We start from the raw sequence: 27672 nt of genomic DNA, 5'->3' as shown, positions 1-27672 counted from the left end.
ATTAAAGTTCTCAATAATAGAAAATGAAGCTTATGCATCACTGACGCATTTACTGGGAAATTTCCCGGAATTAACCAAACCTCTGTGGGTGGTCTATCGCCCATCCCACCCCCACCTCCACTCCCACCCAAGGACCACACTTTAACTGCCTCAACTCCTTCTGCAGACGAGCAAGCTGGCAAAAATCAAAGACTGCAATGCCCAGAACTTGTACAATTTTAGCTTCATCAAGCTATGGAAAATCACAGAAGGAAACTGTTATAAGCAAGGTATTTATTGATGTAAAATCCACCACAACTAGACAGATACCATTTATCAATGCTCTTTTTGTGAGGAAAGTGATGCCAGAATTATGGTGTGGGAGAGAAGCTGATAATGGAGCCAGATCTTCCTCACAAGACGCTCCCCACTGTCAAGCTCGATTTTGTGGCTTTTCCTTTTTGGCACTCATGGTAGGCTGTTTGTTTGCAACCGGGGGCAGACAGTAAGATAAGAGTTTGGGGGCCGGGAAAGCTTCCATTTTTCTCCTACGTTACCTGCTGGGCGCTTCCACGGGCCTTCTGAAGGCCCATCCCAGGCACACCTAGAAACGCCTTCTGTGGAAATGGGCACTGTCACGCACTTCATCTTTCATTTAATGGAGGTTGACGATATAACTGACCCATGGTGGAGTGAAGTGAAACCACCTGTGGGCTGGATTGACCTCCCCTTGATCTAGAAAAGAAAAGTGCCGTTTTCCAGCTCACCCCTGCAGGCTTAACTTCGCCAGGAGGGTCGTTGGGCAGAACAAGGTTGGCACAGTGTAGACTACTTTTCACCACACATGGTCTTGCTGCAGCTGCATATTTAGGTCTAGAAAGTGGGCCCATGGATTGTATTCCTTTCTCTTGACACACAGAAAGGTAGTGCGTTGAAATCTTATATGCTTGGTCATGACATCTTGGTGCATCTTTTCATCCTCAGATGTGTAAAATTCCCTGTCCATTGTGTCTCTGAGCATAGGCAAACTCTAAATGTCAGCCTATCCAAACATTTATGCCAGTCCCATAATTGTTTCAGCGTTTGCTATTTATTGCACTTGGGAGCCCCAAATCCTCCTCTCTGGACAGACCAGTGTCTGAAATGGATGGGTTTTTTGAATATCAAATGCACCCGTTTGTTCATAAAGAACTCTCTCTTCCTGAAAAGCCAGTTTAAACAATGAAGCACAAGGTGGGTTTCCAGTCCAAATTGCTGTGCCCAGGTCCACGGCAGATAATGCTGATGGACCAAGAGGCTTTATTGTGAGTGCACCGTCCTCAAGAATCATTGGGAATCCTTGTTTGTTGTGGACAGTTTTGCCAACCAGTTACTGGAAGCTGGATTCTTTCGCTTCCAGGGACTGAGGCATCATGGTCACATGAAGAGCTTGGTGGCCATCAAATTCTCATCACTCCCCAGTCGGCTCTATCAGTAGTATCAGTACTAAAAGACGGCAGGGCTTCATTCTTTACACTCTAAAAAGCCAGAAAGTGGTGAGGAGTTTGGCTGACAGACTTGTCTAGAAGCTACACATTTGACAAATGAGTCTCCCTCAGTGACTGGGGTTGTAGAATCCCAGAATGTAATATGCCTTCATCTTATCTGCGAAGGAAGACAGGTCAGAGGTGACTTGCCCAAGTAGCCATGGCTAGCAGAGCTCAAACTAAAAGCCTGAAAAGTAACGCTTCCCAACTTCGAGCTCAGTGTTTATCATAAACAGGTGGGCTCCAGAAACTCGTATAGTGAGTTAGAATGTAGGATCTAGAGCCAGACTTCCTAAGTTCAAATCCTGATTCTGCAACTTACCAGTTATGTATACTTGAGCGAGTCACTTAACCCCTGTCTGTCCTTGGTTCCTTGTCCATAAGGTAAGGATGAAATAATACCTACCTCAGTGGGGTTCTGTGCACATTAGTGAGTTAATGTATGTAAGGCACTTATTAGAGGACCTGGTTATAGGCCCTGTGTAAGAGTTTTCCAGTGCTAAAACTGCACTAAGAGGTGGAATCAGGTGACAGTGTAGGGGACCCAGATGGTCGAAGGTGGCCCTAACGTACTCTTTACTAGGATAAGAAAGGATTTTCTCACCAAACTATGAAAGAAGTTTTTATTCTTTCTCTCTACCTTATGAACACTATAGAAATGAATTGAGTAGTTTATGTACAGCTAAGGAGATACCAGTTACCTCAGATAGAAATCTTTTATCCTTTCCAAAGATAGCATATCAATCCATGAGAAAAGTATTCCTCCCCCTTTGAGAATGAAGAGTAGAGGGTATGGAGTCAAGTGGGGCATGAAAGGCAAAGAGAGAAAATTCATAGAACATGAGGGTTTTTCTAGTAACTTATGAATGAATGATAGTCCAGAATTAGGAACTCAGTTGACCTCCATGTGGCATGGGATGGAAATCCTCTCCACAGTTTTTTGGAAGTCATATGGCTTCCACTGTTCTTACTCAGAATTTAGTTACCAGGTTGCCCCACTGTTTCCATTTTTTTAACTAGAAAAATATACAATGTGTTCTGAGGATCAGAGGGCAGCTAGAAAGTTCTCTGTGGCCTGGGGAATGTTGAGCTGCATGAAACCAAACTGTTACTTATTGTAAGTGTGGGATAAAGCAAGCACAAGTGAATACCAAAATAGTTGCTCTGATTCGGGTATAGTAATAGCAGTCATTTCAAGGAACCACAAATAGGCAAAAAAAAAAAAAAAAAAGAAGACCCATTCTTCCTATTGGCCTCTCTTGTGCAAGAGAAATAATATTATAACAACAGTGACAACAATAATAATGATGACAGCTACCATGTGGTATTTTGCTTCCAGCACCTTTGCAAGGTAGAAGGTAAGAACACAGTCAAAGCTCTGGAGACCACTTAGGATTGAATCCTGGATCTCTACTGACTAGCTGTGTGACCTTGGTCACATTACTTCATTAACCCATATATAAAAGGACATAATCATAGTCTGTCTATCTTAGGTTGCCATGAGGATCAATGAGTAAGTACATGTGAAGTTCTTAAACAGTACCGTGTACATAACAAGCATCCAGTAACTCCTGGAAGCTATTATCGCAGTTGCTGTCCCATTTTACAGATAAAGAAATTGACATTCAAAGTGGGTAACTTGCCCAAAGTTAGAAAGCGCAAGTGGAAGTAGATTCCATCCCTGATTTGTTGGAATCCAAAGTTCTGGGTCAGTCTGACTCTCTGACATCATGCACACATGTCTCCTGCTTGATGAACACCACTCAGGGATTCAGGGCAATTCATCAGCACTATTCAGATGCAAGCGTGCTTAAACATAGTGCTCCAGGGATAAAAGTGCTAGCAATAAATAAGCATCATGGATAATCAAGAACAAATGAGGGATTTAATAAGCCAAAATAAATCCTAATATGAGGGTTTCAATTTAGTCAGACTTCAGTCTGATAATAATCCTGAGATAACAAAACATCAAAGAGTAAAACGTATATTCTACTTGAAGAGATCTTTGAACCTCACTTGAAAAATAACTTTAGGTCATTTGCATGTGGTCAAATATGAAAACATTTGTGCACGGCCTTCCTCTTTCTCCTCAAGAAGACACCCCTCAGAGCTAGAGAGTACACGGGCTGCTGCTTTCTGCATCCTGTGGGTACAACATCTGTGTGAATAGAAACATTCTTGGTTGGCAAAGAGCAGGTGTTGCCTATAGCCGTGTGTGTGCGTGTGTGCATGCGCGCACGTGTGTGTGTGTGTGTGTGTGTGTCTCGGCACTGATGGAATTCATCACACCCAGCATCCATAGTTAGCTGCTTCCTCTCCTGACTCCTCACGTATCAAACCCTGGAGACTGAGACAGAGACATCTCTCCAGGGGAAACAGCTCTATCTTTTGTTTTCCTCTGCTAAACCAGGGTTGAAATGAATTTCTGGTCTGATTAAACATGGCGGAGGGCCTGCTTAAAGCCCCATGTCACCGTGTGCCATGGGCCTGTTGGGATTCACACCAAATCCCGGCACCCCTCGGGATGGACAGAAAGGGGTCGTGCTGGGCATCTAGTTGTCAGCTGATGGGACGTGTGCTACCCAGCACTGTCCTGGGGGCTGTGGGTTTGAACTGTAGTGAGCTTAAGTCATCTTGGTCATTGGGGGTTTGGCTGCCTTACCCACCATAACTACATCGAGGAAAACAGAGGGGAGTGAGAACCAGAATTTTCCAAGTATTTACTAGGCTTTCTACTCAATATTCTTTCCAGCCCTGAGCATGGAAATAGATAAACTGGAATTCCCCAAATGCAACTTACAACTCACTCTGCCTGGAATACTCTCTCTTTACTTCTGCCTTTGCCTGGCCACCTCTTACTCACCCTTCAAGACTCAGCCCAGGCATCACTGACTCCAGGAAGCCTTCCATGACTATCACTTCCCTTTTGACTCCCAGTCTGTGTTTTCGTGCTTCCCTACACCTCATGCTTACCTGTCTCACAGACTAAATTGTGAGCCCCATGGGAATAGGGTCTGTGTTTCTCTCCTTTACCATTCTGTCCCTTCATGTAGAGCCTGGCCACATAAAGGGCTCAGTAAACACTAGTTGAATGAATAAATAAATGAACAGCACTTATTACAGTATCTTGTAGTTGTCTCCAAAAGCCCTTAAGATCAAGAATTTTTTTTTTTAAATCTCTGTATCCCCATCATTCAGCATAACACTTGGTACCTAGTAGGTTTTTATCCAATGAATGCATGGCTATAGGCACACATATGTATATGAATGGCCAAATACGTGGGTGGAAGAAAAAATTTAGTCTACAAGACTGTGAAATCCATTATGATGAAAGGAAAGAGGCAGAATCTTGCAGGAGATTATATCAATAGAAGCAGATCTGTGGATCCTGACATAAAGGCCTGAACTTCCCAGGCATTTCACTTGGAGAGAAAGCCATGAATATAAATGTTCAGAAAGGTTTCCATTTACAACATAAATAAATGGATTAAAAACTGCTCAAGAGAACTAACTTGAGGGAGTGTGTTGGCTTGCTAGGGCTGCCATAATGAAGTACCATAAACTGGGTGTCTTAGAACAGCAGATATTTATTCTCTCACAGTTCTGAAGGCTAAAAGTCTTTAAATCATCTGAGCAGGGCCATGCTGTCTCTGAAATCTGTAGGGGAAGGATCCTTCCTTGCCTCTTCCTAGTTTCAGCTGGTTTTTCAGCAATCTTTGGTGATCGTTGGCTTGTAGATGCCTCTCTCTAATCCCCCATCTTACTGTGGTCACTTTCCCTGTCTGTCTCCTTTTTCTAAAGATACCAGTCATAATGGATTAGGACCTCATTTTAACTTGATTATCTCTAAAAAGACCCTATTTCCAAATATGGTCACATTCTGAGGTGCTGGGAGTTCGGACTTCAGCATATCTTTTGGGGAGGACATTATCAACCCATAACAGGAAGAAACTCTTAGGCTTGTAGGGTTTAAGTGAGAAATGCCCCCTGCAAATCAACAAAGAGATAGCAATCTTTATGGCCTGATTTGATGGATGCCAAACAATGCTCTGAACTCCAAAATACTTGATCCTACATCTTAAAAGCCTTATATTCTACTTGGGATGATAACTGGAGAAAAACATTTAGACAAATAGAATTATGTCAAATAAGATACTCTAACCTTGGCTTGGAACAGCTACACAGTCAGTGTTATAGAATCTAAACAAGGGCCAAATGACAGTAAATCTAATAGGATTGTAAAGAGGGTGCAGTCGATACGAGCTAGGATGGTGAGGGAGACCCTCCCCGAGGAAGGACTTGAATCAGACCTGGAGCTGGGAATATGGAGAGCATTCCAGGAAGGAAAAGTTGGAAGCAAATTCACAGATGTGAAAAAGAAAAATGGTGTGTTGGGAAGCCAGCAAACGGTGAAGCCTGGAGAAGCGCATCTCTGTTTGGGGGATTTAATTCTGGAAGCGGAAGGGAGTCCGTTTAGTGCTAGACCTTCACTGTGAGGATGCTCATCAATTAAGATCAAAGAGAAAACTGGAATAATAACCACAAGAGGGTGTTAGAGGGAGAAAAAGAAAAATGCCAGGTGACACTCGTGTTTGTGATCGAAGCGGTTCCTTCTGTGATCTTGACCACAAGGAGGACGACCCTGTGACGGTTTTTGTTTTTGTTTTTGTTTTTTTGTGAGTCAAGTTTTATTTGGGGAAAAATGAGGACTATAGCCTGGGAGACAGCATTTCAGATAGTTCTGAGAAAATGCTCCAGTAAGGTAGGGGGGAAGGTCAGTATATATGTGATTTTTGTGAAGGGGGAGTCCATACAATCAAGCACATATTTTTTTGCAGAAGTTTTCTGCTAGTCATGAGGAGCAGTCATCACCATGAAGGATTTTAATGCTTTTCTAGATATGAAGAGATAACAAGAATTGGGTTCATAGAATCAGCTCCTGGAAGTATCTAACTATCTGAAGACCTGTTCTGCCAGTTTTTCCCAGCCTGTGACTATTTTTAATAGGAAATTTCCACCTAGAATTCTAAGCAAGCCAACTAAAATCTCAGACTTCTAAGGGCACAAGTGATTTGGCAGATCATCTACCCTCCTAACCTGTGTCTCAGGAATCCTGTCTGAATCATAACAGCCAGCAGAAATTCTATCTCATTTTAATGTACTAACACCCAGAAGACAGGGCGATCAGAGAATGGGAGGGAGACCTTAGAAGTTTTAATTGAATCAAACTGCCTGTAGGTAAGCAGACACGTGGTGTTTCTTGGACAATGGGATGCCATAGAGAAGTGTTGGAGGGTGTGGGAGAGAAGGCTGGAGATGCTTTGTACCACTGGGCCTAGTTTCCAGGCCCTTCTGCTATTTGACATGCTCTATGAAGGAAGTAGGTTTAAAGCAAATGGCATGCTTGTAATGAGAGTGTAAATGTATATCTTGCTGCAAGTGCTCTTTTTTTCAAGAGCTATTCATTAATCTCTTTTTTAAAATTGCAAAAAAAGCACCAAGGAGTTATTTGCAATGTTGGTAACCTTGATTTTTTTTTTTTTTAAAGAAGCGATTTAGAAGGTGAGGCCAGCTGGCATGGCTAAAGTCGTCACTTCCACCACAATGTTCTTCAGTAGATATAAGTGCTTTGCCACCTCAGGTGTTTGGTAATCTTGATTATAAGCATTTTTATGGCGGCAAAACCTTGTGCCAAGCAGGCTGACTTCCAAGAGAAACGTGGCTCTATCTCCTGTTTCCTGAGCCACGCCAGCTCTTCTTTTATAGAGATCCCTGATTCTCACGATGCTGTTTATCATATATGCTTTTGGTTGATTTTTGGCCTTCAGATATATTTGTACTGTCTCTTGTCTAACATCTCCTTTGATCTTTTATTTTTCCTAGGCCCCTTTAAGCAGCTTTCTAAAGCACAGAGGCTGTAGCAGATCCATCTGCTGCGGAGTGTAACTGTTTTTCTAAACTTGTCTATTCTTCCTCTCTGACCCTTCATGAATCCATCCTCCATCCTTAGTGACTTAGCAGGGTAGAAGGAGTAACCTGACTTCCCTTCCCAACTTTGGGGAAATCACTGGTTTCTCTGAGCCCCAGCTTGCTGATCTGTAAGATGGAGGTAGTGATGCTGGCTTTGCTTTACTTCTGAGTTAGGTGGATCAAGTGAGATAACGTTGATGGACAGACATCGTGATTTGCGATCAGCCGTATAGATGCAAGTGGTATGAGTACCACACTGCCTGTCTTCTGAAATTCTGCGGTGTCCATGCTTCAGCCGAACAGTTTAGCACTTAGCTCATTCCTCTTACCTAACGTTGTTTGCTGTGTGTCCTGGGTGTTTGTCAGTTCTCCCCATCTTTGCTGAAAGCATGTTGAAGGTGGCGAGCACATTCCCCACTTCTGTATCTGCCGCAGGGCTTATTAGCAGGGTATGCGTAAATGCTCAGTTAATGGGGGCAGGTCACAAATGTCCTTTCCCTCAGTCTCTGTAACCTATGGTACTTTGACTGACTCACTCTGGGAAGAATTCTCACTCTATTCGTTAAACTCTATCTTCACAATCATCATCCACGCATTTAACAAATATTTACTGAGCAACCGGTAGGAACAGTTCATATTAGCTAATGTTTACAGAGCCCTTCATCTGTGCCAGGCACTGTGCTTATGCCTTTTACATAGATGTTTTTACTTAAACCTCCTAACAATCCTTTGAAGGGAGTATTGCTATTATTCCTATTTTAAGTATGAGTAAACCGTTTAGTAACTTGCCCAAGGTTATGCAAATAGAGAGTGGCAGGGCACGGTTCATTCACAGAGAATCCAATTCCAGAGCCAAAGGTCTCCTTCGTTAGGCCACGATGCCACCCTGGGCATCCTTGTTGTGCCGGCACTGGAGTAGGTCCTGGAGATATTATGTTGAATAAGTCAGGGCCATTAGGGTCTAGTGAGAGAGAGAAATAAGTAGACAAATAACTACAGTGTGGTGAAGATGAGCCTGAGGGAAGAAAAGAATGCCACTAGAAGGAAAGACACAGTAGCGTGCTGGAGAGGGAAAGGTCTAGCTCTGCCTTGTGGGAGGGGCATCGGAAAAGTGTTCAGAGAGGAAGGTGATGTTCGAGATCCAACCTGAGGGAAAGGCATCTGCCAGCCAGAGAAGAGCAGTCCTCTTCTGCTGGGTACTCAGCAAAGCTGAGTATGGGGTGACCAGAGATTACACCAGGAAGATACACTCAAACTTCTTTGGGAAGCACATTGCAGGCGAGCCAAGGATTTGACCATTGGCCTGTGGGTAACAGGGAGCCAGTGGATGTTTTTTTATAAGCTTTATTTTGAAATAATTTCAGTTTTTAAAGAAGTTGCCAAAATAGTACTCAGATCTCCCTTATACTCGTCCCCTCAGTTCTATAGTTGTTAACATTTTGGGACCATTTGGGAATAATTTTAGGTATATACCCCACATGCATCTTAACACTTCAGTGTTTATTACCTAGACACAAGAATGTTGTCATAAATAACCACGGTGCAACTAACCATCAATCAAGAAACGACATGAATTCAGTGTCACCATCTCATACACAGACTCCATTCACATGTTGCCTGTTGCCCCAGCAATGCCCTTTATAGGCCCCAAATCCAATCTAGGGTCTTGTGTTTGGCTGCCATTTCTTCTTAGATGTCTCCCATCTGGGACAGGCTCTTCTTGTCTTTCATATCCTGGACATTTTTGAAGAGTACAGGCCAGTTACTTTGTAAAATGTCCCTCAGTTTGGGTTTGTTTGATGTTCCCTCGTGATTTTTGAAATTTGACAAAAGCGCTGCAGAAGTATACTGTGTCCTTCTTAGTGCATTGTGTCAGGAGATGATGAAAGGTGTTCCATTCCATTCATTACTGATGATGGCAACTCTTATGACTTGGTTAAGATGATGTTGGCCAGGTTTTCCACCATGAAATTAATAAGTATGTTGATCATGTTTATAGCAAGTAACAAGTATTTTATGTAGATAATCTAAGGCTAAGTGAATACCCTATTCCTCACCAACCTTTCACCCACCAGTGTCAGTGTTCATTGATGATTCTTGCCTGAATCAAGTGTTATTATCATTGTTGTTGTTATTGTTGACAAATGGTGACTTTATAAACTCTATCATTCCTTCTAGTTTATTAGTAGGCATTCTACTGTTGGGTAGAGATTTCTCTTATTTATTTACTTATGAATTTCTGTTTTACTTAGTTAAAATTCATTACTGTCATACTGTCTCAGACGTGGGCAATGAGAGCCCCTTCAAACTGGCCCATGTGTCCTTTTGATTTATACCCCATCATTCTTTGAGTACTTCCCAGTTTCCTGGTACAAGATATTCCAGGCTCACTTTTCATTTTCCCAGCCCCTGCCCCAGAGCCCTTTTTACAGGAACTGGTTCCTTAGTGAAGAATGATATTTAGAAACCAAGATCTGGGCACTTGATATGCTTGATACTACTAGGAGACCTAGAGGTCATTGCTTCGAGACCTGTTAGCAGAGAGAGCTAGGAAATATTTTAAATATTTTAAACATATACATCTGTATATACACTCATGTATATCTATTGATATATCTTTGTCTATCTAGGTATCTGTCTATTAAATATCATGAGTTCACAGTTTTCAATACCAATCTAATTTTATCAGGTTTATTCTAGTCTTCCCACTTTCTGTATCTGTAACTCCTCTCTGACAGTAAGAAATCTGGTTCCCATTCTCCTTCATGTATTTATGTATTTGTTCAGTCCTTCCTGAATGTTTGGTTCCCAGTTATCCTTGCCCACGGTGAGCTCTGTCACATGCCCATGAACCACTCCCCACCAAGCCTCAGGCTGAAGTTCGGTCCTGCAAAGCAGAAGAGGGAAGGAAGGAGGAAAAGCCAGTGAGAAAGTTCAGCTCCAGACAGGCAGCACCACCTCACCCCCTCTGGGTGCACTGGACCAAAACTGAGCCCTGGACACCCTGGCCCCCCCCCCCCCCCCCCCCCCCGCAAGCCCAGCTCGGACTCAAGTGGAGGTTTATAATCAGAGGAAGTCAAGTGAGCAGATTCACATTTCAGACTGACATTTTGGAAGCTTCAGGCTATGGATAGATTGGAAACTGGAAGATGTGGAGATAAATGAGGAGCCACTAATAATCGTCCAAGAACCTTAAAGTGGGACAGGGTCATAGTGTCCCTGGTGAAGGGAGGATTCTCTTGGCCCTACCTTAGGATTTCTAGAGCTGGCCACGCTCCATGGTATCTGATTTATTATTGCTGGATTGCCATCTACCTCCTGACCTCAGAGGCATTGTAAAGGAAACAAATATTTCGGGGGGAACCTTAAAAAAAAAATCACAAGGTAGAAATGTTGGGCAGAAATGTCAAGTTGGAGGATTACACACAAGTATAAAGAATGCCTCTAACAAATAACTGAAATTTATAATGGTATTTTGCCTCCCAATAAAAACTGCATTTTAAAATTTTGAGTGGAGAAACAAACCCTACTTTGCTGCAAAAGCCAAGGTAAGAGGAGGTTCTTAAGATAATAGCTTGTGGTGGGGAGAGTCTGCGTTAGAAATTATGTGCATTTATACCAGCAGCAAACAGTGAGTTGCTGGAGGCCTCTCTGAAAGAGTAGGGGAGCAAACCCTTGGCAACTCACATAATGAGCCCTTGTCTAAAGGAAGGCAAAAATTCCTCCTTTTGTGTAGCTAATACAAACACCAGCGGCTAAGAAGCTGCAACCACCATGGGTCCTTGATTGCCCAAATTACCTCTGACAGCCACCTTCACAAAAAAACAAACATGCGCGTGGGGGAAAGCACACTCTGCCTTTGCCCTTCAGCTGCCAAGTCCCACTGCTGCTTCTCTGAAAAACAACTGTTCATGACCCTGGGCTGCTTCAGTGGTGGTTGCTTCCATTACTGAGGAATAGATCTGTCATTTTGTCATTTGTCATTTTCTGAAGTTGTGAGCACCAGGGATCCTAGAATTTGCATCTCAGATCTAGTTGGTACTGCTGCCTTCATCATCCTGGCCCTCAGAAGCCGTAGCCTGGCTGCCGGGGTTTGAATCCTGATTCCCTTGTTTACTAGCTGTGTGAGTTTGGACAAGTTGCTCGGCTGGTCAGAGCCTCTGTTGTATTGCCCTATAAAATGGGAGAACTGATAGTACCATCTTCATAGAGTTGATGCAGGTAATACATAAGTTCAGATATGTATCCCACATCTTGGGGGAGCTTAGCCCTGAGTCCTGCTGGGATAATGCAGAGCTGGGGCTTCTAAAATCCACAGTGCTGGCCTCTGTCACAGGGAGCAGCCCCATTCTCAGCACCCCCATGTCCAAGTCATGGGAGACTTTGATGTGCTGCAGGTGGCATTGACATCAGTGTGAGGCCTGGCAGGAGGCATTCTAGGCCATGACTAATTAATCATTTAACTTCTTCAGACCTCAACTCCTTGTTGTTAAAATGCAAATAATCACAGTACCTCTCTCACAGGGCTGTGGAGAGGATTAAAGGAGGCAACTCATTTAAAGCAACTAGCACAGTACCTGGCTCATTGTAAACACTGGTAATGTTAGTATTATTATTGTTATTGGCCATAATACGTGACATCAGCTGGATATGTTGTGGTCACCTCATGGCTTATGGCTCACGGCGAAGGGTCTCTCTGCTCTGCCCAAGGCCAAGAACTGGCCAGATACAGGCAGGGTGACAAGACCACGTTCCATTAAGTCAGACTTTGGGCAGAACTCCAGCACCATCAGAAAAACAAAGGGGAAATCAGGAAACCAAGCCTAAAATCTAAAATCCAATTATAATGACAGGCCAACCCAAGGACACATGATGCTGGGCAGAGGGCAGGAAGCCTAATTCCAGCCTTGCGGGGTGGGAGGTAACCTGTCTCCTGCCTGCCCTTGGTCAGGAGTCAGTTGCAGGAGCTTGGCAAGGTCCAGCCTGAAGCTACAGGGCATCACTGTGATCTCTCGACTCCTAGTGCCTTCCCTGCAAGCAGGTTTTGGCAGAAAGAAACAGGAATGTGGAGAAGAAGGGTTCAGCAGAAAGAAAATAGTATAGAGAGAGAATTTGGGGGGAACCAGTCTCCCTAACATTTTGGCCGTGAGCCCAACCATGAAGCCAACACCTGAAGCCTAGAAGCTAAAAGAAATCATAGTGATCATGTTTACTCTTCTCTGTATACAGGACCACAGATCCTTTAGCCAAAACCATTGGAGCAGATGTGTTTTGGAATCCAGAATTTGGGGCATTTTAGAAACATGTTAGGATTACTAAGACATTAAGTGTATAATATCTGTAGTGAGTTCTGGGGAGAAAAACACCATAATCCAACAGGCTACTATTACTGCAGTAAAATGTATAAATATTTACATCAAGTGAGATGTGGCCTGTCAAGGCATCATGTCAATCCAGGTCTGGCTTTGTTACCAGATAGTTTGCACCACACTGAAGAAAACCTAGTGGTGTTCAGAGCTTTGGGGACCTTGAAATTGGGGTGGGCGGTTGTTCAGAGGACACAGCTGAGATGTTGACCAGGCAAGTGACGAATCCAAAGGGGCACACACAGGTCACTGGGGTTCCGCTCAGCTTGAGTCCCCTCGTCCTTCCTGAGCATCTGCTATGTGCCAGGCACTGTGCTAGGCACTGAGGTCGCAGTTTGGTTTCCTAGAGCTGCCATAACAAAGTATTTACTACAAATGGGGTGACTTAAAGCAACAGAAATTTATTCTCTCAAAGTTCTGGAGGCAAAAATCAAGTCCAAAATTATGATGTCAGCAGAGCCATGGTCCCTGAAACGTGTGAGGGAGAATCCTTCCTTGCCTCTTCTAGCTTCTGGAGTTTACCGGCAATCCTCGACATTCCTTGGCTTGTAAATACATCACTGTCATCTTTGTCTCTGTCATGACATGGCATTCTCCCTGGGTGTCTCTCTCTCTTCTTATGAGGTACCTGTCATGTTGGATTAAGGACCCACCCTACTCTAGGATGACCTCATCTTAAGTGATTACATCCACCATGACCCTACTTCCAAATGAGGTCACATTCTGAGGTACTGGGCGTTAGGACTCCAACATATCTTTTGGGGGGATACAATTAAACCCATAACGAGCGGTAAACCAAAACAGGCATAGCCTCATGCTCTCATCAAGGTAATAGTCGAGCAGGATACTCAGATTACAGGTGCGTTCTAAAGAAGACATACAAATGGCCAACGGGTATACGAAAAATGCTCAGTGTCACCGATCATCAGGGAAATGCAAACGAAAACTACAATGAGATATCATCTCAGACCCGTCAGGTTGGCTATCATCAAAAAACCAAAGACTACAAGTGTTGGCAAGAATGTAGAGAAATTGGAACACTTGCACACTGTTGGGGGAAGTACAAAATGGTGCAGCCACTGTGGAAAACAGTATAGTGGTTCCTCCAAAAATTAAAAATAAAACTATCACATGATCCTGCAATGCCACTTCTCGATATTTATCCAAAAGAATTGAAATCAGGACCTTGAAGGGATACTAGCATTCTCAGATTCATTGTAGCACTCACTGTTCTCAGTAGCTGTTTCCAAGATGTGGAAACAGCTTAAATGCCCATGGGCAGATGAATAGATAAAGATGTGATGTATACTTTCAATGGAATATTATTCAGCCTTAGAAAGGAAGGAAATTTTGCAATGTGTAACAATATGGATGAACCTTAAAGACTTTATGCTAAGTTAAATAAACCAGTCACAGAAGAACAAATACTACATGATACCACTTATATGAGGTATCTAAAATAGTCAAATTCATAGAATCAAAGAGTGGAATGGTGGTTGCCAGGAGCTCAGGAGAGGGGGAAATGGAGAGTTACGATCAACAGGCATAAGATTTCAGTTAAGCAAGATGAGTGTTAGAGATTTGCTGTACAACACTGTACCTAGAGACAGCAATACTGTATTGCACACTTAAAATTTTGTTAAGAGAGTAGGTCTCATGGTACGTGTTCTTACCACAATATAACAAAAAAAACCCAAGTGTGTTGAGAATTTCCAAATGGAGAGTATTCGTGGAACCGTATCATAGAGGAAAATTTTACCCAGTTGAGGGCTTCCTCCCTGAGGAAGTAACATTTTCAGTGAAGATGAAGAGATGAGTTAAAGTCAGCCAGACAAAGTAGGGGAAGAAGCACAAATGCCCTCGCCCTCTGATGTCCAGAGCCCCTGTCTTCCTCAGCACTGGGCTTATGAAAAGCCAGAACCCAGAATCCCAGGGAAGGCCTGTCAGTGTCTCCCAGGCTGCCAGCTACAGCTAATCCTGCCCGCAGGCTGGGTCCCACCAGCCTACATTCCCTCCCTCAGCAACAGCCAAAGGCACAGAATACAGGGAGGCAGCTGTCGGCAGCCAGCAGGACCCAGCACTCACAATCGAAGCCCTTATGCAGGCGAGGAGCAGCGGGGGCATCTCTCTGTTTTCCCTCGTTTGGCCTAAATTGATTAAAATACTTTGAGCCAGAATCAGCAAAGTGCTTAATACACAGATAGCTTCTGCTGCCCTCCTTCCCTTGAGAAAGCAGTGTACCTTTATCATGAGTAAGCAGATATGTCTGTTTTGTGAGTTTTTCCAGCAGCATTGAAGTGGCCTCATGGCTGCCAGATGCCTCTGCTTCAAGATCCCAGTGACTGAGTTTCTGCCAGAGGTGAGGGCAGGAGTAGGGGGCAGCCACGGTGTAGGGACTAAATCAGGGCAAGTTTCAGCCTTGGGCCAGCACTCGCTGTGTAAGCGGCTCCTTTATGAGACATCCATAGCGTGGTCATCAGCATCGGGTGTAGTTGTTGGATTCTGTCTTACACCCACAGTATTTTAGTGTTTCTCTTGAAAGTAGGAGGGGGGAGGGAGGAAAACATCCTTTTTTGAAGCATGACAAATATAGAGAAAAGTGCACAAATTCTGCACGTATGGCCTGGTGATTTTTCACACCGAGAGCGCAGATCCAGAGCCCAGATCAAGATAACATCCCAGAAGCCCTCCCCCTCCCCCCACCGTACTCTACTTCTAGTTACTACCCACCAAGGGTAACCACCACCCTCACTTCTAACGTTGTAGATTAGTTTTGGTTTTCGAGTTTTATGTAAATGAAATCACCCTATGGATTTTGCAGTTGTGGTTTTGTTCACTCAGTTTTATGTTTGTGAGATTCAGCCATGTTGCTTGTTGTTGTAGTAGTTTATTTTCATCGTTCTATCAAGGTTTGTGTGAATATATCATAATTATCTATCCGGTCAACTGTTGATGGACCTTTAGGTTGTTCCCCAGCTGAGCTATTAGGAATAGTGCTTCTTTGAACCTTCTTGTATATGTCTTTTGATGAACATATGCAAGTTTTGGGGAGAGAATATATACTTGTATTAGTTGTCTATTATTGCATAATGAATTTCTCCAAAACCTAGGAGTTCACAACAAAAATAAACATTTATTACCTCTCACAGTTTAATGAATGAGAAATCTGGGAGCAACTTGGAAAGGCAGTTCTGGCTCAGGGTGTCTCATGAGGTTGAAATCATCTGAAGGCCAGACGTGGTCCAGCAGAGTTGCTTTCAAGGTAGCTCACCCATGTCATTGGCAAGTTGGTGCTGACTGTTGGTGAGCAGCCCCAGTTCCTTTGCATGTGAACTTTCCTCCAGCTTGTCTCAGGGTCCTCATGCCCTCCCCTAGAGTGAGCAATCAGAGAGAGAGAGCCAAGTGGAAGCTACATCCTTTTTCTGATTTAGCCTTGGAAGTCACATAGCATCCGTTCTGCCTCATTGGTGTGGACATATTTTTAAAACCAATAGCCCACAACATTTTGAAGCTTGGAATTTACCCAAGCTAGGGATCTAAAAATAAGTTTATAGACATTCATACAAGGATCTAAAGGAAATATATTCAACCCAACCTCTCCTCTTTTATTCATTTAAAATTTTATGAATGTTTGTAGGACAGTTCTCCAGGTATTTTCCGGAGATAAGATGATATTGTATAATAGAAGGTACAAAGGCTTTGGAGCCAGACACACCCAAGTTTGAATCCTGGATTCACTACTTACTAATTATGGGTATTTGGGCAAGCAGCCTCTTGGATTCTCAGATTCCTTCAACTTTAAAATAGGGAAAAACAGTAGAGCCCAACTCCGTGTTCTGGAAGTAATTAACTGAGATAATGTGTGTAAGGTGCTCATGATGATGGTAGGTCCCTTCCATTTGCTCATTTATTTAAAAAAAAAATATTAACCATATACATTAACTATCTAGTAGTAAACGTATACATTAACTATCTAAAAAAAAAAGTATTAACCATAGATATTAACCATATACATTAGCTATGAAGAACCCTGCGAGAGATACAAAACCGACTCAGACACAGACCTTGCCTTCAAGAGGTGTATATTCTAGTAGGGTCCTTGATAGACTGAATAACTGTAATACAACTGAGAAAATGTTCAGTGTCTGGAGCAGATGTGGATACAATCCTTTAAATATGGGTTAAATTTGGATATATAGAAATGGAAGAAATTTAGAGGGGCAAGGAAAGACCAAAAGTATTCCAAATTAGGAGTAACAGCTTCAGTAAAGACAGAGCTAGAAAACCAGGGGGCATGAATCGAGAATAACAAAGTACTTCATTACAGATGTGGCTTAAATATAGGGTAGGAAAGGAGGTTGTGGAAATAGGGGTTGGAAAGGTAATTACCTATCAGAGTAGTTGAAAAGATTGAGAAAGCTACACTCATTTTTACAGCCTGATGAAAAACATTAAAACCAGAGACTTTTAAACCAATTCTCAGGGCTGGCTACAAAAGCTAGGCAGGCCTAGCTACTGAAGGATCTACTTGCCATGCTTTTCTTGGCTAACTCCTGTTTGTAGAGTCTTTGTGTCTCACGCTGTAAACAGAACTTTCTAAAACTGATCATAAAGAACACTTCTCACTCCAAGCCCAAGCAACTGAGGTGTTTCTTTATTTTTCCCACTTTGGAGGCTGCATCAACAGGGAAATGCAGTGAGACTGTTTTTACAGGCCCTTAGGTCACTGTAAATGTACTTGTCAAGACTTGGCCATTTGGAATGACCAATTCATGCACATAACTCATCTGTGTGTTTGACTTCCTCTTCTAGGTAATAAGCTGTTCTCTCCACTTATTCCTCCTCAAGAAGAGTAATCTATTTAGCAACTCTCACTTTTGTTACATTCTCCAGTCCCAGGCAGTAATGATATTCATACATAAGACCGAGACGTTTCTATGCTATGATGGAAGCTTGAAGGAAGTTGGAACCGGCAACCTTTCATTTTGAAGCCAAAGAAAAACAAGCACAGATTTTTCAGTCTTGCTAAGAATGGGGGCTAGAGAGATGAGCAGAAAGCTTTCTTCTAGACCCGCTATTCAGTACGTGGTAACCAAAGCCTTTATGCGCTCAACTTATATCTTATCTAACATACCCTCTTATTTTGATGAAGCTTATATGTTTCATCAAAAGAGACGTGGTTGTGACCATTCTTGGTGATTTTGTGCGTAAAAATTCGAGGTTCCGTTTTATCACCCTCTTTGTTTACTCTGAATGAATTCTAGAGCATGAAGGGAAAGGATGGGTTCTAGGTTTGGGATAGAATTCCTAGCCAATCTTGTGCTAGAACTTCCCAAATACCCAGGTAGGTGTTTTTACTCCATTAGGTAACGTTTGACGTCATGGGAACTGTTCTCTACACAAGTGCTCAGGGTGTCCTCTTCCTCTCTGGCTCTGATTTCTTCCCAGGTGGGAAATTGGCAAGTGGAGTCCATGTAGTCTCACCTGTGGGGTTGGCCTGCAGACCAGAGATGTCTCCTGCTCCCACCTACTTTCCAGAGAGATGAATGAAACAGTAATCCTGGCTGACGAGCTGTGTCACCAGCCCAAGCCCAACACGGTGCAAGCTTGCAACCGCTTCAACTGCCCCCCAGCCTGGTACCCTGCGCAGTGGCAGCCGGTGAGTTCTGGGGTTACCCAGTATTGGAGTTTGTGTTTGCAGCAGTGATTCGGGACAGGGAAAGTGCTCTGTGAGAGTGTTGTCCCATTAAAGGACTGTTCGAGATCCGCTCATCCCTCCTTGCTTAGTACTCCCCCAACCTTATCCAAATCCAGACCTTTTCATTACAGTTACCAAGCTCTTTCTACTGTACCTCCCCCAGTGATCTCCAAAGGCAACTCAAATGACCATCTCTTAACCTGAACATTTTCATGACAAAGTTTTCACTGAGCTAAGGAAAAATTTTTTTCATAAGGACTGTGTGGTGGGTAAATTTCCATAAAGCCACATTTTCTGAATGTGTGCTTTTTCTAGCTTTTGCTATTTAAAATTCGAAGAGATAAAGATACCAGGCAATGGCTTTTCTTTTTTTTAAACATAATTCCTTAGCAAAATAGAACGTTAGAAGTCGAGCTAATTACAGACTTTTAAAATTTTCCTGATCCATGGGGAACTATTGTTTAAAGCAGGGGTTGGCAAACTGTTGCCCAAAGCCAAATCCAGTTCACAACCAATTATTGTAAATGAACTTTTATTGGAAGACAGCCACACCCACTCTGTTATGTGTTTTTTGTGACATTCCTGCATTATAAGGGCAGAACCTCTTGGTTGTGACAGAGACCATATGGACCACAAAACCTAAAACATTTACTCTGCCCCTTTACAGAACAGTTTGCTGACCCCATTCTCAAGCATATATTATAATAATAAAAATACAATTATTTTATCCTCAAATCCTCTCTAAAATTAATATATATTTATCAAACTTTAGTTAAGTAACCTTTTAGCACGCCTTTAAAAACTACAGGATTTTAGATTGATTACTTGGATAAAATCTTATTGTACAATTGCTTCCCTATTAGAATATCAGACGTAGTTTTAAAGTTGACAACAAAGGTCACAAAAAGTAAGCCTGAAAGGCGAGGGGGGACTTACATCTTCCTTTTACTGAAACAGTTTTTCACTCTCAGAAGTGTCCCAGTTAGAATGATAAATCATGTGGTCATCCAACTGAGAAGGAGAGAGGAAGACAGCCTTGGTGCCGAGACAAAGAGCTGCCATTTCCATGCGTCCTCTCTGCTTCTTCACAGCCAGTGGGCAGAGCCCCTTCCTTTTTCCTTCCCCTTCTTGGGGCTGTGATTTAGCAAAGTGCTCAAAGAATCAAACTGTAATGAGTGGGCAACACACTAACGTATAAAACATCTAGAAACAGACATTGACTATATATATATCCTTTTTGAGCTCAAATGTACCTATATGGCTAGGTTTGTAAAGTCCATGCTACTGTGTGATGGTTTGTGCAAGTCAAGAGAATGTTATATATTTTGAACATCTATGTACCATGTTCTGTTAAGAAATATATATTGTGACACACCTAATTGAAGTTAAACCTCACAATAGTCCAGTGAAAAGTAGATTTTATTGTCTTCATTTTAGTTACAGATGATATAACTGTGTCCTAGATATGGTTTTGCCCAAGGTCATAGAGCCTGGTCCAGAACCCAGGTCTCCTGATTTCTGGTGCATTTATACTTTTACCTTTAACTATACTTCGGCTTCATACTGCACCACTAACCCATGATAACACTAAGAAAGGATGAGGTCAGCCCAAATCAACCTCTACTGTTGAAACTAAGTCCCTGTATTAGTAGTTTGTGTTGCCATTAAGTACCTAATACGTTCTGGGTAAAATGTTTATTGAATAACAAAATGAATGAATAGGTCAATCGTACTGCCCACAAGCCCTGAAATTTTTTACTTTATATCCTACTGATAGGTTTGTTTCATAGTTGTAGGTCATAATATTGACCGTGAAAGTCAGTGAAACACCAACCTCTTTCAATAGCCACACATGCTGCTGAATAATGGCAGTGACCTATGCTGTTTCTTTCAGTTTTTACAGCACATCCATATACATGACCTTTTCCTGTCTGTTGCCAACACTACCACCCCCATGCCCGGTGGCCCTGTTTGAAACAGTTGATTTCTAAAGAGTCAATTACTCTTCCACTTTCCATCGCCCTTGGGCCTGTTAAGACATGAATTTATTTTGAAAACTTTTCCTATTTCCTTCCATTAGGGAGAAGACTTTGAGATGAGTTGGATTTAAGTCCATTTTTCAGATAGGGAAAGTAATAGTAAAAACTCTTTGAAGTTTAGCCAGTGAACCACTGACTATACTTTATTAGGACCTTTAAAAAGATCTTTTTCATACCCAATGCATAATAATTGTGAAAAATATTCAAACATAATAAGAAATAAAGAACATAGAAAGTGAAAGCCACCAGGGATTCTATCTTCCAGAGAAAAATCCCTGTTAAACATTTGGTGCATAGGAATCCTTGGTCACTTTTAGGAATCTCTCTGAACCTAGAGGAAACAATAGACTATTCTTCTTATATTATTTCCTAGAATCCTACTTCTTTAGTTAGGTTTTGTAGGCAAAATCAGCTATTACCGACCACTTATTAGGAGAGAGGAGGTCATTGTGTATGCTTATGGAATAAGTCAGGAGTAATTTAAGCGTCTCCAGGCTAATTGGCTGTTGTCCTAGGACGCCACTTAGTTAAGACATCAGCTGTTGACCATCCATTTGCCTGGTCAGCCCTCTGGTCCCTTGGCAGTCCTTGCTGGGAGAGGGGACCTGCAGTGCACTTACATGGTCTTTTCCATTCAGCTGCCTGGATGTACCAGGAGATAGTGCTGAGGTCTCTAATCCTTCAATAGCCAGTTTACGGTCTTTTTTCATATGAAAGAAAAGAAGAGGGTGGATCAAATGCTTCATTTAAAGGAAGACAGATAACAACCTGATGGACATTGGCCTGCCTGAGGAGAGAAACTCCCCCTCCTTGCTTTTTGAATATTGGGCTACCACTGACCTCATACGTATTAACTTTGCTTCTCTTTCTGGGGAAAAAAACATAAATTATGTAAATTGTCATTTACCAGCTAAGAATGCAACCTCCTTTGTCCTTGGTAGAGCATTTGCCTGACAAGTAACAAGTAGCCAAGATTTACACATTTTATAGGTCTGAGGAGACAAGTATGGAGTCCAAAGATTTATGTTAACGTTTTAGTTTAGAAACAATTATGCAGAAATGAAACACAGATCTAATTTCTAATTCTAGCTTTGGTTTTTAGGGGGCCATCTTTATTTCAGTTCTACCTCTTACTCACTACTGCATCCCTTGGTTTTCATCTTTGGTCTTGTGTGAAGGACTCACTTAATATTTATCTTTATCATTTTAGCTACAATAGCTTGTTGAGTTTTTTTGGTTGGCTTCTGAAACACTTACATATTTAGTACATTAGTCTCCTGAATCCTGTCTAAGTTATTAAATATACACACATACTCTACCTCCTCCTCCTCCTCCTCCTCATCATCATCTTTGGTGTTGGCTGTATATTACTTTTTTAAATTTTTTATTGAAGTATGGTTAATTTTCAATGTTGCGTTACTTTCTGGTGTACAGCAAAGCAATTCAGATTTATATATATTTTTTCAGATTCTTTTCCATTATAGGTTATTACAAGACATTGAATATAGTTCCCTGTGCTATACAGTAGGTCCTTGTTGTTTAAAGTTTTATATATAGTAGCGTGTATCTGCTAATCTCAAACTCCTAATTTATCTCCCCCCACTACCTTGCCATCCCCTTCAGTAACCGTAAGTTTGTTTTCTATGTCTGTTAGTCTATTTCTGTTGTGTAAATAAGTTCATTTGCACCACTTTTTTAGATGCCACATATAAGTGATATCACATGATATTTGTCTTTCTCTCTCTGAAGTCCTCCATTTAATATGATAATCTCTAGGTCTATCCATTATATTACTTTTTATACACCTCACGAGAGATCATTTTCACAACTGGTGTGTTCCAGCACCATGATTGAGAACCACTGTTACAGATGCATAAGTCATTCGGAGACACCTTGATCATGAGAGTCTTCTGCTAGGATTTTTTTTCAGTGACTCTCCATTGCCATATAATAAAGCCCAATGGCTTAGTCAGGCCTTCATCCCTCTGCACGTCTACCCCTGCCCATCTCTTAACTGTGGTTCTCCCATCCCTGCTTGCGCATTCCTTCTGCCCACGCATCTCCTTGCCCACCCGCAGTTCCCCTCCCCTCTGCCTGTCAAAGCCGGCAGGAGTCCCACCTCTCGCACCAGGACTCCTCTACTGCCCTCCTGCTCTGCAGCCACGTGGCGTTCACGGTCAGTGCTGCTCATTTAGTCACATACCACCTTACCTGCTGCTTTCCTGGGACTCCTGAGTTAGACCATCAGGTCAGTAACAGCGGTAACCCAGTCTCAGTGAGAACCCACCACGCCCATGCAGGTGTGTAAAGCATAGAGAACGGTGCTGGAAAGGTCCATGGCAAGTGTGCCTGTTCATTTATGGAGCACTTGATACATTTCAGGAGCTTCTTCTTATTCTAAAAAGAGCAGCACTTACGACGTATCCAGTGCAGTTCTAGGAACTTTTTTTTTAATTTTAATTTTATATTGGAGTATAGTTGATTAACAATGTTGTGTCAGTTTCAGGTGTACAGCAAAGTGATTCAGTTATATATACACATGTATCTATTCTTTTTCAAGTTCTTTTCCCATGTAGGTTATTATACACACTGCTGTACTTGAAATAGGAAAGATTTTCTTTTTTAATAAATTTATTTTATTTATTTATTTTTGGCTGCATTGGGTCTTCGCTGCTGCGTGCAGGCTTTCTCTAGTTGCGGTGAGCGGGGGCTACTCTTCATTGCCGTGCGCGGGCTTCTCACTGCAGTGGCTTCTCTTGTTGCGGAGCACGGGCTCTAGGCACGCGGGCTTCAGTAGTTGTAGCACGTGGGCTCAGTAGTTGTGGCTTGCGGGCTCTAGAGCGCAGGCTCAGCAGTTGTGGCTCACGGGCTTAGCTGCTCCGCGGCATGTGGGATCTTCCCGGACCAGGGCTCGAACCTGTGTCCCCTGCATTGGCAGGCAGATTTTTAACCTCTGCGCCACCAGGGAAGCCCAGAAAGGATATTTTTAATGCTAATCTAAAAGTAGATTAAAATCATTTTTAAAAAGATCACAAACGAGGGAGTTAAGGTTGGACATATGCTCATATCTATAGCAGGGTTCCAATAACACTTATTAACTCACTTTTAAAAAAATTTTATTGGAGTATAGTTGATTTACAGTGTTGTGTTAGTTTCAGGTGTACAGCAAAGTGACTCAGTTATACATATAACCACTCTTTTTTATTTTTAGATTCTTTTCCCATTTAGGCCATTACAGAGTATTAAGTAGAGTTCCCTGTGCTATAGAGCCAGTTCTTATTAGCTATCTATTTCATATGTAGTAGTGTGTATATGTCAGTCCCAATCTCCCAATTTATCCTCCCCCCTCCCCTTATCCCCTGGGAACCGTAAGTTTGTTGTCTTCATCTGTGACTCTACTTCTCTTTTGTAACTATAGGAAACTTACTTTTATTTTTAACTCATTTAGTCTTCACTATCCTTGATGTGATAGTTACTACTCTGATCCTCAGTTTACAGATGAGGAAACTAAAGCACTGTGAGGTTAGCGTGAATTCAGACTTTATTTAGTAGAGTTCATTCTACTGCTCTTCAGTTTATCTTTTAATCCCTATGGCAATCCTTTGAGGAAACAAGGCTCAGAGAGGCTGTGTTTGTCCCGGCTCACATAGCCAGTAAATGGAAAAGGGATCTGTTTGAGTCAAAATCCATTCTTTTTTCCACTATGCAGTGCAGCATTCCCAAAACCTCTTTACAATTTGCCCTAAAGTGTTAAATTGTGAGGAAATCTGATAGCAGCTCAAAAATCAGCAGTTTACATAAAACTCAGTATTGGTTGCATTATCCAGGGTAGTTAATCTGTGTATGTTTCCTCTTGCTGCTGTAACAAATTACCACACACTCGGTGGCTTAAAAGAACATGAATTTATTATCTTATAGCTCGGGAGGTCAGAAGTCTGAAATCAGTTTCGCTTGGCTAAAATCAAGGTGTTGGCAGGTTTGCATTCCTTCTAGAAGTTCTAGGGGAGGATCTGTTTGCCTTTTCCAGCCTCTAGAGGCTTCTGGCTTCCTTGGCTCATGGACCCTTCCTCCAGCTTCAAAGCACTTCCCTCCAACCTCGGATTCTGTCTTTATACCCTCTCTGTCTGACTCCAGTCCTCCTGCCATCGTCTTACAAGGACCATTGTGACTACGTCAGGCCCACCTCGATAACCCAGGTAATCTCCACATCTCAAGATGTCTAACTGAATCCCCTCTGCAAAGTCCCTTTTACCATGTCAGGTCAAATGTTCACAGGTTCCAGTGATATGGACATAGATATCTCTGGGGTCATGACTCAGCCTGCTTCAATCTGCTAGACTGTGGGCTGATGAGCCTATTTGTCTCCATTAGCACAAAGTAAAAGTCTGCCTTCTACTCCTCTTGCCACTATTTATGAGCTCTGTAGGCATCAATCTTATTTGTTTTTATTCTAAAAAAAAAAAAAGTTTAAAACAGAAATGATAGAAAAAGAGAAAGATTAAACTGAAATGAATGAGAGAGTCCACTCTGAAGCATTATTTCTATTTCTCTATATGGCCTGTGTTTTATGTGCAGGATTGTGTCCACCCACTGTACATACATATTGCTCACATCTGTGTAGAGACTGAAACAATCACCACAGCCCCTATTTTCCCCCCCTTGCTTGAAACTGCGATTATGTGGCCACTTACCTGTAAACCTTTTTCTTTTTTTTTTAATCAGGGTTACAATTCAGAATGCCTGTAGTTTAGCTATGTAAAAAGATATATGAGAGAAGAGTCCCTGCTGGTAATATTTAGGAAAAAAAAAAAGAGAATTTTAATAACTATAAATACTTGAGAATTAAATTTTTCATTTAGATTTAAACACACCACACAGAAAAGAATGACTTTGATCTGGATTAGAGGGCTGAATTCTGGCAGAAAGAGGCAATGTAGTCATCAGTTTTGTTATATACCAGTGACTAAAATGTAAATCCTCATGAGTTAGAGACCATCTTTATTTAAAATGTTGTATCCAGGGAGGAAAAAAATCTATTGGGATATTTATCTTAGTTTTTAGTAGTGTATTTCATAAAGAAATGGATGCTTGATCCTACCTCTAGAAGCAACAATAAATGTCAGACTTCCCTGGTGGCACAGTGGTTAAGAATACGCCTGCCAATGCAGGGAACACGGGTTCAAGCCCTGGTCCGGGAAGATCCCACATGCCGCAGAGCAACTAAGCCCCTGCGCCACAACTACTGAGCCTGTGCTCTAGAGCCCGCAAGCCACAACTACTGAGCCCACGTGCCACAACTACTGAAGCCCGCAGGCCTAGTACCTGTGCTCTGCCACAGCAGAAGCCACTGCAATGAGAAGGCTGCGCACCACAACGAAGAGTAGCCCCCGCTCACCGCAACTAGAGGGAGCCCGCGTGCAGCAACGAAGACCCAACGCACCAATAATTAGTTAATTATTAATTAAAACATAGATAAATGTCAGCAAAACAGAGATCAGAGTTCACATTTCACAGGTGAAGTGTTTTTGTTTTTATTTATTAGCAGAAAATTCTTTTTAACAATTGCTCTGAATTTTAGTGGGTATGCTAGCCCATGCTTCACGAAGTAACAGGAATATTAAACCCAGAAGATATGCTGCACACCCCTTGCACTTCCAGGATTAAGAAAGCTTAATCGATATTAGATTAACTAGATAATTTTAATTCACAAAGTGGCCCATATAGAAATTCTGTTCTTATTTAATAATTTTGTTTAGTAAGGGAGATTCCAGTCCTCATGGGGTTTTTTTTTGTTTTTCTGAACCTTCCTTCAGAAGGTTTGACTTAGTTTTGCCCACTGTTATATACTAAACACTCTCTAATTGTCCTTTGAACCTCTCAACCTCATATATTGCAAAGTTACCTCAAATTCTGAAGGTCTAACATCAAGCTCGATAACACACCTACCTGCCACCTTCCCCCGCAGGCCTGGCCTTCCCTCGTGCTGTGGGTAACACCACCATCTAGCCTGTTCTCCAGCGAGAAACTGGTGCCATTTCAGCCTCGTTTGTCCTTCATGTTCAGTCAACACCCAAGTCCTGTTGATTCCACCTCCTGTATCTTCCCAACCCCCCAATGCTCTCTTCCTCTCTCATCCTTCTGCCACTGCCTTGGTTCCAGGACTCACAACTAACCAAACTACTACAAACAGCCTTTTACTTGCTCTCCCTGTACTGTCTCACCTAACTCTGATCTGATGTTTCCCAACCTGGTATCAGTGGTTCTTTACTACAGGCCCTCTGTCAAGCCTTTAAAATATTAATATGTGCTTAGAACCCCCAAATAGGGGTATGGCGTGCATTGTTGTTTAGACTTATTTGACAACGAAACCTTTTCTCCGTGGCACACCTATTAACATCTCACAGGGCGGTACTCTTTGGAACCCATTTTCCTTTGCCACCTGAGTCATTTCTGCAAATTGGATCGTGTTACCTCCTACTTTAAAACCTTTAATGACACCCCAGGGTCTTAAGAGTATGTCCAATTATGTCCAAGGCCCTTCACTGTCTGCCGCTCATCTGCCTTCTCAGTCTCCTTTCCCAATTACACGTCCCCATGAACCCTAAGCTCTGCCTTCTCAGGACTCCTCGGACGTGTGTGAACATGCTGTGTTTCTCTGTCTGTGCACACGTGGTCTGACTCTGCCAGCGCTCCTATCTCCCTGGTCAACCCTTTCTGTGTCACTTCTTCTGCAAGGCCTTCCCCATCTTTTCCGTAAAGACTTGGTTGCACTCTCCTCTATATTCCCTCTTTTGTAAAACTGATCACACCTTAGGGTAAAGTGCAGTGACTGGACTGAGGCGTAGTGACCATCTTAAGTCATCTTAAGTCCCCAGCACCTAGTACAGTGCCTAGCACTCAGCAAGTACTCCAGAAATGTTTGACGAAAGAATGAATGAGCGAATGAAGAAAGGAATGAAATGAGTTAGAAGCTAAGCAGAGCACATCATGTTAAAACTGGCAACTTGACCTTGGAAACAGAATGTAGACATCACTTTATGTTGGGCTCAATGTGTGACTTGAGGCACCAAGGAAGCGAACTCAGCTCTCAGTGA

General features: G+C 42.3%; 1 protein-coding gene across 3 annotated transcripts in view; it reads left to right on the top strand.

Annotated features, from left to right (window-relative positions):
* ADAMTSL1 (ADAMTS like 1) overlaps positions 1 to 27672 on the top strand; it is a 755395-nt gene that overhangs the window by 549860 nt on the left and 177863 nt on the right. For all 3 annotated transcript variants that reach the window (XM_059924671.1, XM_059924670.1, XM_059924669.1), the window contains one exon: positions 18290 to 18500. In XM_059924671.1, the coding sequence (XP_059780654.1) occupies positions 18290 to 18500 (211 nt within the window). The remainder of the gene's footprint in view (positions 1 to 18289; positions 18501 to 27672) is intronic.

This window comes from Balaenoptera ricei, chromosome 6 (genome assembly GCF_028023285.1).
Source record: "Balaenoptera ricei isolate mBalRic1 chromosome 6, mBalRic1.hap2, whole genome shotgun sequence".
Classification (NCBI taxonomy): Eukaryota; Metazoa; Chordata; class Mammalia; order Artiodactyla; family Balaenopteridae; genus Balaenoptera; species Balaenoptera ricei.
The sequence above is the reverse complement of the archived record's forward strand: the minus strand, read 5'-3'. Positions and strand labels throughout refer to the sequence as shown.